We start from the raw sequence: 13191 nt of genomic DNA, 5'->3' as shown, positions 1-13191 counted from the left end.
TCCTATACATGCTCTTCAAGCTCCCGCATGGTGCTGGGGATCACATAGAAATGTAATTTGATGGAAAAAAGTCTGTCTATAGCCTTGATATAATATATCAACATTTTTGAAAGATTTCCTAACTTGAGTCTTTGTGTATTCCATTCCTCAATTATCTCCCTACTTTAAGGTGGGCTTGAGTTAGAAAAGGGCATATAATCTAGAAGCTCTGGCTGTGGGAAGAGGAAGGGGCAGAGGGTTTATGATCTAGAAACCAAATAAGAAGAGGAAGCCAGAGGGAAGCCTGACCCTTCTAACTCTGTGGGAGAATGAAGAAAACAGAGCTGCTGGCTGCTTTGCATTTTCCTGAATAGATTTCCCAATTGCATAACAAGCCTAGATGTGTTGCTGGAGGACGAGTTTCTTCACTGTGTGTTCTTCAGAACTTAAAGAACTGTATTCAGCTCTCTTGTTCTCTGTCAGACCATTTTCTGGTCTCCTCTAGTATCCTGAGCCCTCTTGGGTGGAAAACTGACAAGAGAGCTTAACACCAGAAATTTCCATGAGCCCACTAGACCCTTCAGACTTCTTTCTATACTAATGGTGAGGGGATAGCATTGTTGTCCCTATTTGCTGCATTTCCCTTTTGTCCTGATTAGAGTACACAGATCTGAAAGGTTCCTGCCTAAACACATATTCACTAGGCATTGCCCTTCTCCTTTCCTCTCTTTCTTTTCCCTTATCTTCTGCAATTGATTTTTCTTAGAACCCACTATATCAAGAAGCCCACAATTTCCTTGTGGAAAAAGGCTGATGTTCGGGGACACATGTCATGACTGGGTTAGAAGATTTCATACTCCTTTAAAAGTCTTAGAACTATGTCAGCCCTGCTTTCTGACTGCTCTCTTTATCTTCTGGGATCTTACCTCTGGTATTTAGCTGTGCTTTCTATTTACCTTTTGTGGGGTACCTGGAAAAATCCTATTTGGCATTCTGTCACATAACTGCTTTACAGGTTACTGTGATGTTGATATGGTGTCAAACATACTGTAAATACTATAAATGGTAACTTATTATTATTGCAGTGCCAAATTTATGTGGTTCTTCTGTTCTTGAGCACGTAGGTATTTTACCATATATTATACTATATTATATTTTATTATATTATTTCTTTGACTTTTGGCTAAGGTCTAAGTTTATTTTTTGTACATTTGTTTACTTATTTTGCTAGCAAGTTGAATTTGGGACTTCACTCATGCTAAGTACACGCTCTACCATTGACCTATGCACCCCAGGCCTTGACTATTATAAACAGTATTATGATCCTTTACATCTTTTCTATAGTTAGGATGAATTCCAATATATAAAATTTCTAATTCACAGGGTACAGTTATTAATAAGACTTTTGATGCATTGTAACAAATATACTTTTTCAGAAAAAGATAGGTAGAGTTTTGGTTTCCATGATTCCTCTTTGATACTGACATAAATTTTTAAAATGCTTAACAATTTCATCTAGATTTCTTTGATTGCTACAGAGTTTGAATATATTTTCATGTATTATCAACTCATATTTTTTAAAGGAATTGCTTGTTCAAATGTTAGATACTCTGTGATATAAATAATATAGTTAGAAATGACTTGGGTGGTTGTAGAGAAGAAAACTTGAAATAACCTAAAGCTAGATGTGATAGTACATGCTTATAATCCCAGCACTCAGATGGTTGAGAGAAGGAGGATCAGAAGTTCAAAGCCATCCTCATATACTCACCAAGTTAAAAGTTATTTGGAGTACACATGACCCTACATCAAAAAGAGAAAAGAAAAATAACTTGAGCAGAGACTCTCCTGCAGCTCAGTATGAATAAGTGAATAATCTGACTAGATGTGCCTATTAATTTAGTGGTTCTCTTTTGAGGGCTTTTCAATTGTAAGCCTGTAGATTTCCCTCATGTGACATTTTGATTGTGATTCATTTGAGGCCAACCTCAAATGTCACTCACTTCTGATTTTTTTCCCTTGGAGGAGATGCCTTCCCACCAGACCTGGCATCTCTGTATACAGCTCTTAAGATACTACAGTGTGACTGTGGTTTTAGATGTCTCTCCTTTTACATAGACTTCTCAAGGTCAGAAAATTAAAGGTCAGAAAGGCAAAAATATTTACTCAATCCCACACAACAATGGGAGGTTTGGATTCCAATCCAGAACTAACTTCAGAAACCATGCTTTTTACAGTTATTTGAGAATTTCCCCAAATAGAATATGAAGAGATGTATCTTTAGCATCTTCACTTGGATTTTTTCATAATCAGCTATAAAGAATAGTGAAATCATATTTACAGAAAATTGATGAAACTGGAGATCATCTTACTAAGTGAAAAAGTCAGATGCAGAAAAACAAATGCCACATTTCTTTAAGGGTCCTAGAATTTTTTGGATATATAAAGCTATTTATATATATTTATGTCATAAAAGCATAAGAGAGATTACAGGAGGGAGGAGACAAGTTGTGGAACAGAAAAGGGGAGTAGTGAACTAAAATGACAGAATAGGAGGGAATGAATAATGCAAGATCAATGACATACTTAAAAGAAATTGTCTGTATTCAACCTAACACTGTATGAAGAATACACACAAATAAATGCTTTTTGGTCTTGAAGTTTTCATCTCAAGAGTAATTTTTAAAATATATAAGCATAGGCTTGAGTGTCTGAATGATCATCTTCACAGTGAATGCTGCTTCTTGCTAGCCAACACTGTATTTTAAAACTTACCCATATAAAGTGCTAAATTCTTCATTTTTCATATAGTAATAACCTAATAAGAGATGTGACAGTATACAATTAATATCACCACAGCAATTAAAAGCCAATATGTTTGTTTCAGAAATCAACATTTTGCTGCACTTAAAATATAAGATCATGTGGAGAAGAAACAATGAGAGTAGAGGACAGTGAGACCCTACAGGAAGAAGAGCCATAGTTATCAGTCTAGATCCAGGTAAGCATCTATAGTTAATAATAAAATCATTAAACACCAAGAACATGAAATGCTACTGTATGCAGGGGCTCAAAGTAGCTATGGATGCCTGTACAAGATCAATCCAGTCCACATTATGAAATGGAGTAGTTTCTCTGTGAAACTACTTACCCAAAGAAATATGGACAGGAGATGACTTCTGGGGAAAGGAGAGTCCATTTATTTTAAAGGTCCCGTCCCTATCAGGTCCCTAGCACTCTAGGTGATGGCCCCACACCTGGGAATATATTAAAAAGCACAACTGAAATCTATGGCTTATTTTTAAAAGAAAAAAAAAAGACAAGAAGTTGAAGGGGTTAGGGAGGTAGGACTGAATCTAGGAGGAATTAGGTGGAGGTAAATATGAAAATACATTATATGAAATCGTCAAGAATTAACAAAAAAGCACATTTTTAAAAGGAGCATGAAATGAATAACGTGATCTTTCATTGCATATATTTGAGAAACTCCATGTCTTACTGGGTAGGGTGGTGAACATCTTTAATTCCAGAGTTCAATATCACAAATATTATAAAATATAACATATATATTATACTGTACTTTGGAGATAGTGGTAAGTGGATTTCTATGAATTTGAGGCCAGTCTAATCTACATAGTGAGTTCCAGGCTAGCAAAGGCTATTAAGTCCTGTCTCAAACAAATACATAAATAAACAAAAGCCATGTTTTAGGAGACTAATTTGTGACACAGAAATATTTAAGACACCCACTTAAGGTAATATACAGGGTAAACAATCTTCCACATTTTGTAAACTATACAAACATATAAATACAGAAAAAAGAGGCAAAAGAAGTATATTTAAATTTTGTGTATCCCTTTATCACAAGTGCTGTAAATATTGGTACTTTTCTATAATCTATGTTTACAATAACTTCATTATAGGAGTAAAATTTAAGTGTCACTAAAAAATTCTATTTTCGTTTTTTTCATACATGTATACTGTGTATATATCATGTTCTTTGTTCATGTTCACTCCCTTTTTTATCCTCTTATATCCCTCTCTGACTCCTGTTGATCTCCTTCCTCTTCCCAAGTAGACTTCCCCCACCCCCACTCCCTGTTTGTCCCTCAGTGAATGTCATTAGAGTTGGTTACAGGAACACCATGACAATAGGAGCCTGGGTATCTTACTTAGCTACACCACTGAAGAAAATGTTTCTTCCTCCTCTACTGATTATAGGTCCTCCTGTTTGATTTTGAGATTGTATCTCACTGTTGCCTGGGTTCTACCTTAGCCTACCAAGTAGCTACCATGTGTATCATAAAAAACAAAACAAAATAAAAACAACTAATTTTTAATAGCTTATCCTGTGAAAGTTTCCAGAACCTGTAGCTAAAACTATTTTGCTTTCAACTCAGTTCCTGTTCTAATTGTTTCCTTAGTTAATTAATCAATTGCCTGTATGTGAGGGGGACAAGGATATGTGCATGCCACAGCACTTGTGTGATGAACAACTTGGGGGAATTAGTTCTTTCCTTCTACCATCTGGGTTCTGGAGATCAAACCCAAGTCATCAGGCTTGGTAGCAAGTTTTTACCCATTGAGCCATGTCACCAGCCCTCTCCAGTTCTTTCTTATTGAAGGAAATGTCATTATTTCAAACATAATGTTCATTCAAAATTTTAAAGAATAAAAGACTGTGCTGTGGAAACCATCATAGTTCCAACTCTCAAAGTTGAAAAGATGCTGATTTCTTTCCAAGAAATTTCCCATGTGAATTGTAGTTATAGCATGTTACATATATAAAACTGTGGTGCTGGCCTGTGGTGGTGCACACCTTTAATCCCAGCACTTGGTAGGCAGAGGCAGGCAGATTTCTGAGTTCGAGGCCAGCCTGGTCTACAGAGTGAATTCCAGGACAGCCCAGGCTATACAGAGAAACTCTGTCTCAAAAACAAAAACAAAAACAAAAACAAAACAAAAACAAAACAAAAAAAAACCAACAAAACTGTGGTTCATCAGCTTGGTGAAATTCTTAGTAGAGTGTCACCTATATGACATACACATTGCATATGATGGTAAGTAACCGAAAACAACATAAATGTCTAACTAGAGAGATCTGTACAGAATATATGGTACCTTCACTAAGATGAGAATTTTAAGAGTTATATACACTTCTAGAATTTGTTTTATAATATTTAAGCAATAAAATGACAAAAAGAGAGGCCATACCCAATTTCATTTGATCTCAGAAGCTAAGCAGGGTTGGGCTGGGATGGAAGGCCCCCTGTGAATACCAGGTGCTATAAACTTTAAAAAAGAAAGAAATAAAGAAAGAAAGAGTAAAAGAACAGATGAAACAAAAGTGATGCCTTGGTAATATGTGATACCATATGAATCTTTAATCATTTCACAATTTTCTTTTTCTATATAATCAAAATTTTTAATAATTCAAATTGGATAAATATGCAGAAGAAAATGCACCTATTTATAATTACAGTCTATGGGGTAGAAACAGAACAAAATGTTACCTCCTTGATTGTTGATTAACAGGTAAAAACCAACTGTTCAATCAACATAATAACAATTATGTTGATTTCCATAGTAGGTTTCTATATAGCACTTTTCATAAAAGAAATCAAGATCCTTTAAGGAACTGGTTAATTCTATATCTGGGTCAAGATATGTACAAAACCTGGAAGACCTTGTCAAATCATATAGCAAAGAAACCATTATATTAGTAGTATCATGAGAGAAACCAACTTCAATAGGGTGCCACAGGCTAAGGATAGTACAATCTGAGCTTCAGAATGAAAAACAAATACCATAGGTTCAAATATGTGAATATATTTAATCCTATGAGCTCACAATTACAAAAACAAAGCAAAACAAACAAACAAAAAAAACCCCACTAAGAGCCAGATTGCAGTACACGCCTGTAGCTCCATTTTCTCAGGAGGCTAGGGTGGGAAACAGCTTTTATACTAAGTTTAAGACCAGCCTGGGTAACACATATAGATACTAACTCAAAAAATATCATAATTGATCTGTTTGAAGGGTAATATGGAATCAGTTCACTGTTTCTATGTGTTTTGTGCATGTATGTACAAGAGCTCATGGGAATCAAAGACAGTATCAGATGTCATGTCTCAGGCCCCATCTACCTGTGGTATATTACCTGGAACCTGGGGCTCACATGTTAAGCTAGGTGTTTGGCAGTGAGTCCCATAGATCCTCCTGTTTCTACCGGTCCCGCACAGGGAATACAAGCATGTGCCACCACACCTGGCTTTGTGTGGGTTTTGGGATAGAACTTTAAGCTTTAATGGAAAAATAATAATCCAATCAAGGACCCTGTGACCCTTGAAACACTGAGGCAGGTCTTCTGAAGATAAACCCTGTTAGCATGCACTGATATTCACATTGAAAAAATGGCAATCTGTGAGGCCACTGAGTAAGAGGGATGCTTTTCACCGGCAAATGTCATCCTACCCTCTAGGACCTTCTGTAGAGCATTCTTCCTCAGCTCTACATTTAACTTTCAAAGCTCTTTCTGCTTTTTTCTATGGACTTGACTCCTCCTCTCTAGATAGATTTACCATTTCTAATTTCATATTCATAGCCTGTGAGTCATCCTACACACCATATTTCTTTTTAGCCCATAAACTTCTGAGTCCAACTCAGGTCCTCCTCTGTCTCAAAACTCTTGTCATCTTCTATACCTAGAGCTCTTTGCCTTTGTACAGTTTGTTTCCTGAATCATATAACTCCACATAGGGCAGCATCCTGGTTTTCATGTGGATTCCTTGTCTCCCTAGTCTGCAAATTCATTGAAGGCTGAGTTAAGTACTGATGTATTTCTTCAGGAAGGAAAAGGATGTAATATATTCTCTATTTACAGTTGTCAAAATTAATTTGGTTGCTGGCAGAGGCCTGCCTTACACTTCTGCACATTTTGCTGTAGCACCAAGTTATCATATTCTATTTTTCCCTGTGATATAGAGAAAGACCAGGCAGAGATAGAAAGCAATGCCAAAGACGGTTCATTCGTTAAAGGAACAGCTGTGATTTCTAGATCTGTGTAAATTCACTGCCTCTGGTTCTCAGATGTTGATGAGTTAAGGCTATGGAGATTCCATTCTGTCTTTTCTCTTGAATTAGAAATAAGGAGAAGTAATACTAGCAATATCCCTAACCCCTACCAAATGAAAATTTAAAAAATAGTTTTGTTATTATTTTATGTGTATAGGTGCTTTGTTTGCATATACATTTGCATACCATGTATATGCCTGGTGTGCACAGAGCCCAGAAGAAGGTATCAGATCCCTTGGAAATGGAATTACAGATGGTTGTGAGTCACCAAGTGGGTGCTGGAAATTGAACCCAGAATCTATCTCTTCAGCATCAAAGAAGTTCTGCTTTTTAAATTATTCTAAAGTACACAGAATATAAAATCTACCATCTTGACCATTTTAGGTGGTTAGGTAATAAATGAAATATCCTGAGCTGGCATTAAGGACATTCACAGTGTTGTGTTACCATTACTACCACCCATATTCAGAACTCTCTCAGTTTGAATCCACTCTACAATAGTTCTTTACAGTCTCTATCCCTCAGACCTTCCTAATCACCATTCTTTCCATCAGTAACCAAGATGAGTTATGAAAAGTCATATAATTGTCATTTGTGAGTAGATTATTCATTATAATACCCTCAAAGTTCATGTATTTTGTAGCATATCCATGAGGAAATATGATAGAATGTTGGTGACAACAAGCTCAGGAGATTCACGGGCAATATAGACTACACAGTACATTCAAGACTATCCTGGGCTGCATGAACTCCTAATCTCTACAACGAAATAATAAAGCTCAGGAGGCCATAGTGATGGCTTGACAGTTAAGAGCCTGATACTCTTCCAGAGGACCTAGGTTCAGTTCCAGTTCACATGGTGAATTACAACCATCTAGAACTCTACTTCTAGGTGCCCCAATGTCCACTTATGGTATCCACAAACACTAGAACACACATGTATGCAAAACAATTATACATGTGAAACTCAGGAGAATGTCCTAAGTTAAAATATATATATATATATATATATTGTTCTATGGAGACAGTGTCTTGCTATATAGTCCTAGGCTGGTCTCGAACTCTCCATGTAACTCCGGCTATCCTCAAACTTATAATGCTCCCACTTTGCCACTCAAAGTGCTAGGATTATACACATGATCCACCATGCCTTGTCTAATTGGCATTTGTAGACTACTTCATGATAGCGGAATAAACATCATTTCAAGTACCCAAAGAACATAAAGGAAGAAAATCATATATTGGGTCATAAAATAAATCTCAACAAACTTAAAATAATTTTATTATACAAAATGTATTTTATTCCCATAAGGGAGCCAATCAAAAATGGGAACAGAGAAATAAAAAGAAATTCTTTAAACATTTGGAAACTAACCAACATACATCTAAATAATCAAAGAAAATCTCAAGAGAAGTTAAAAATACATTGAACTAAATGAAAATACAACTTATTAAAATTTTAGAATAAACTAATACAATCCTCAAAGGGGATTTATAGCACTAAATGATATATTAATATTAGAGGGAAAGTCTCAAATCAGTAATTTAAACTCCCACATTAAAAAGGAAACTTAGAAAAATAATATAAATCAAATGCTACTAGAAAAAGGTTACAATAAAGAACAGAAAACAAATGAAACTGTAAACAGAAAAGCAATAGATGAAATCAGTGAAATAAACATCCGATCCTTTAAAACTATCAATAAGGTAGGCATGGTGTCACCCTTTAATCCTGGCCCTTGGTGGGCTAAAAACACTGCAGTGCCAGGCCACACATCCACGATTATATGGGTAACATGAATTAGGTTTGATGGGTTTCGGGGAGAATAGGACAGAAAGTTGAGTGGGTAGGGAAAAGGGCTGAATCTGGGAAGAGATGGGGAAAGAGTATGATCAAAATACATTGTACAAAATTCTCAATGAACTAATTTAAAAATTACCCAAAATGGAAAGTACTGTCTGAGCAGGCAGGAGAGACTAGGAACCAAAGCACAGGTAGTAGAGTTAGCTCTGATAGTGGAGCACCTTATCTAAACTGAGAAGAGGAAAAAAGGAAAAAAAAAATCATAAACACTGAGTAAATTTGGAAAATTGACTGGGATTTGTTCAGATGGCCATACCCTGATCGATTTTATGACAGAAGGGAAGGTCATCAGCAAACAGAGAAGGAATGGGTTAGTTAACTAATCCAAAGCCTGGAATATGCATATTTATCAATGATAATAAAAGAACAGTTAACTGCTTACTGCAGCTGTTCATTAGAACCAATACAACTTTCTTCAAATGAACCACTAGGGGGCAGTGCTGTAACCAATCTTCTTTCCCCTCAAATCTTTAATACTGAAATTATAAACTATAGTGCATTGTATGTTGTAAATTTTCCTCCACAAAAATCCTGCTTAATATTTAAATACATGTATCTGTGTGATCTCATACATGTATGAACTCACATACATACATGGGAATGAGGCTGTTTCTTTTGTCTCTGCGCAACCACATGATACATCAATAGTAATAGTCAATATATTCCTTCTCCTTCCCACCCAATGTCTTTAGGACACACAACAAATATTCTCTATATCATTTGTTATTTCATATGTCTAATCAGTTAGAAAATCCAATGGGGAAAAAAAATCCCTAAAAACAAAACCCAGTTGCTGGATGTGGTAGCATGGGCTTTCAATACCAGACTTGAGAGGCAGAATCAGGAGATTACTTCAAATTGAAGGCTAGCTTGGGCTACACAGTGAGTTCCAGGCCAGCTGGACTATTGAGTGAAACCCTATCACAAAACAAAACAACACTTCCCTGACAACATAGCTTCTCTCAAGTTGTATTTTTCCTTATTACCTACCTACCTTTCCCCACAAACTAGAGAGTTATGCTTTCAAAATAGCCTTTAACCATCATGTATTTAATAAGCTACTTCCCCCTTATCTCTGCTGCTTGATGCATCTTTAAAACAAAGAAATGTCAATCTACAATACCATATGACTATTATGTATACCAGTCACATCAGCTATTTAAGGGTTATGCATGTAGCAATCAGGCTGGGAAATACTCTAAGTTTGAGTCTAATTAATTTGGGCTTCTAAGACACAAAGAGCAGGGATCTAACTTAAAACAGTTGGCAGAGATTTTCGAAGGAAAAAGTAAATATAAGAGTTTGAGATTCAGTGATAGACCTTTTGCCCAGAACCCAAAAGACCTAAATTCAATTCTGTGTGTGTGTGTGTAAAAGTCAACTGTTTCCTCCAGAAATGTAGCGGATATGGAAAGAGGCTGCACTGGAAGCATAAGTTATTTCAATTGGCTGTTTCAAGTAGGAGGGCTGAACTTTTTTTCTACAGTGGGAGAGGCTTCCAGTCACACCAAGCTGTTGCTTGATGTGTCAGATGCCTTAGGGGCTGGAGCCAAAGGGAATGTGTATGAGAGAGAGAGGCTGAGGTCACCAGAGGACCCAAGACTGCTAAGGAGTTTAAATGGGTAAATCTGTGTTTGACACAAGCCTCCAAACTTGGCTATTTTTGAGCTAAAGCTGTTCTAAAAAATACTCAAGAGCTAGGTCATAAAGAGAGTCTTGTAAGGGTTGATGCAGTCATGAGTCAAAGTAGCAACAGTATCAACATTTTTACAAGCTATTTCAAAAACAAAGTTCCAAAGATCTCTAAAGTAGTGGTATTTTTGTTTGTTTTCTCAAATTCAAGGATGATCTCAATTTCTAATCTTCCTTCCCCTCCTCCTTGGAATGCTGGGATTACAGGCTAGTGCCAACCAGCACTGTTTATGATGTACTTAGATAAAACCCAGGACATCTTGTATGCTAAGCAAACGTTCTACCAACTATGCTACATTCTTTTCTAATCTGAAATTTTTATTTTACTTTTTTTTAAACTGGACACCATTGGCATGTAGTCTGAGTTGGCCTTGAGCTCACTAAGCAGTCAAGGAGGAGCTTGAACTTTTGATTCAAGATGCTGGATGCATGTTCGTGCCTGTAGGCATAAACAACAACCCACCCCCAACAAAGTCCTCCCCCCCCCCCATTTTCTTAACTATTATTGTGTATGTGAGAGAGACTGTCTGAGCGTACACAACACCACAGGATGAGTGTATAGGTCAGAACTCTTCTTCCATCTTTATATGGGTTCCAGGGGATCAAATTTAAGTCGACAGGCTTGAGAGATGGATTTTACCCATTAAGTCATCTTGGAGTTGTGTGCATGCATGATATGTGTGTGTGTGTTTATGTATTGTTTGGTATGCAAATGAAATGAGAGACAGGGTCTCATGTAGCTTAAGCTGTCCTAGAACTAGAACTAGGCTGGTTTTGAACCTTTGATCCTCCTGTCTCTTGTTTCCCAAATGTAAGTGCTGGCAGTACAAGCCTAGGCTACAGCAACAGGCAACAGAACAAAACAAAACAAAACGCTCTTAGTAATTAAAATATTTTCTCACATCAAAACTCCCAAACGAGCTTTAAAGCTTAAACACCGCTACTATATTACTGTATGCCAAATCTCGGTTCATTTTCAAAAGCCATGCACTAAATCCTTAGATTCCCTGCCCCCCCCCATCACTCCCCTCCCCCCTCCCCCATTCCCCATCCCCCAGCAAGTGGCCTAAGAAGTCAGAGCCTGGTTTCATTGACACACTTGCACTCCCCAACAACAACACTTCCTTTGAAAAACAGAATGTCACTTCCTCAGTCCAGAGGCCAGAAGTCCCTTGATTCTGATCTGGGGAGCAGAGACAGGAAACTCTGGTAAGCTTCTGTCCCCCATGGCCAGCCACTAGTGCAGCTGACAGAGGGCAGGGTCTGTTGGAGCTCCCTTGATGCACTGCAGCTGGAAGCAACCGCTCACTTCCAGGCTGTGGGAGTGATTTCTCAGAGTCCAGCACTCCCAGTCAGCATAACAAGGACGTTTCTTGGCAAGTGAAGAGCGAGAAGATGGGAGACCCTGCACTCCTTTAACGGACTTTCCGTTTCTAAACTCCTCAGACTACCCCAATTTCGGATCCTGGCACCATTTTGTTCTCTGACCTCCCTAAACAAGAAGGGGGTACCCCGACCCCAATTGCCAGTGTCTCACCTAGAGGGGACAGCCCGTCCCACCAATTTCAGTAAACACAGTCAGCTAGCACCACCTAGCAATTCAGAACCACGTCTTCAGACCCCAGACACGAAGGGCTGCACGACACAAAACTCTGGCTGGTTATAGAGGACCAAACTGCAGTGTCACCCCGTGGGGCGGAGGACCGCGGTGTGTGTGTGTGTGTGTGTGTGGTGGGGGTGTATGTGAGAGACATTCGGAATAATGGGAAAGAAGGGGGGGCAAACAAATGAGTCACTTAATACAAGCGCTGCACATGCCGCTGCCGCTGCCCGTGATGCAGTGGCCACGGACTGGGAGGAAGCCGGCCGCCACCGGGGAGGGGCGGACAGAGAAAGGGACCCGGAGAGGGGCGCGGCGCCTCGCCCTTTGTGGGCCCGGGGCCGCGCGGCCCCTCAGCCTACCCTCCCGCTCGGGCTGATTCGGCCCCTTCAGCCCCGGGCGTTTACTCTCCGGGTCGCCCGGAACAATCGCTCCAAACTTCGGCACCGCGGGGAGTTCCCGGGGAGGCGGGCGGCGAGCCGCAGCCTCGACCTGCGCCCCGCCCCGCCCCTCGGCGGCGCACCTGTGACAGGTGTGAGGCGCCCCACGCGCGCCCCGCCGCTCTCGCCCTCAGAGGCCGCGGGGCCCTGGGTTGCGGCGCCCGGCCGCTCTCAGAGCCCCCAACTCAGAGGCCGCGGGAGCCCCCGGCCGCCCGCCCGCCCGCCCGCCGGGCCGCGCCCGCTCGCCTCACTCACATAGCGCCTCAACTTCTTCTCGGGAGGCGATTTCCTCAGCCAGCCGGTACACACCACGTCGTCGCCGCCGCCGCTCATGTCGCCGGCTGACTGGAGCCCGCCGCCGGCTCGCGCGGACAAGGGCGCGGGCGCGGGCTGCTGGGTCAGCCGGCTGCCGGTGCGCAGCTCGCGGGGGAGGGGAGGGGCCGGGCAGCCCCGGGCGAGGACGAGGCGGCGAGGCGCGCGGGCCCGGCTGCCTGCGCGCGCTCGATTTACCCCCCCCCGCCCTCCGGGCGCGTGCGCGCGCG

General features: G+C 40.0%; 1 protein-coding gene across 1 annotated transcript in view; it reads right to left on the bottom strand.

Moving 5' to 3' along the window:
* The window catches only part of Gab2 (GRB2 associated binding protein 2), a 185934-nt gene extending 172811 nt beyond the window's left edge, over positions 1–13123 (bottom strand). Inside the window, exon 1 of the mRNA XM_034515634.2 lies at positions 12905–13123. Coding sequence (XP_034371525.1) covers positions 12905–12982 — 78 coding nt within the window. The 5' untranslated portion in view covers positions 12983–13123. The remainder of the gene's footprint in view (positions 1–12904) is intronic.
* Between the last annotated feature and the right edge of the window lie 68 nt (positions 13124–13191).

This window comes from Arvicanthis niloticus, chromosome 1 (genome assembly GCF_011762505.2).
Source record: "Arvicanthis niloticus isolate mArvNil1 chromosome 1, mArvNil1.pat.X, whole genome shotgun sequence".
Taxonomy (NCBI): Eukaryota; Metazoa; Chordata; class Mammalia; order Rodentia; family Muridae; genus Arvicanthis; species Arvicanthis niloticus.
The sequence above is the reverse complement of the archived record's forward strand: the minus strand, read 5'-3'. Positions and strand labels throughout refer to the sequence as shown.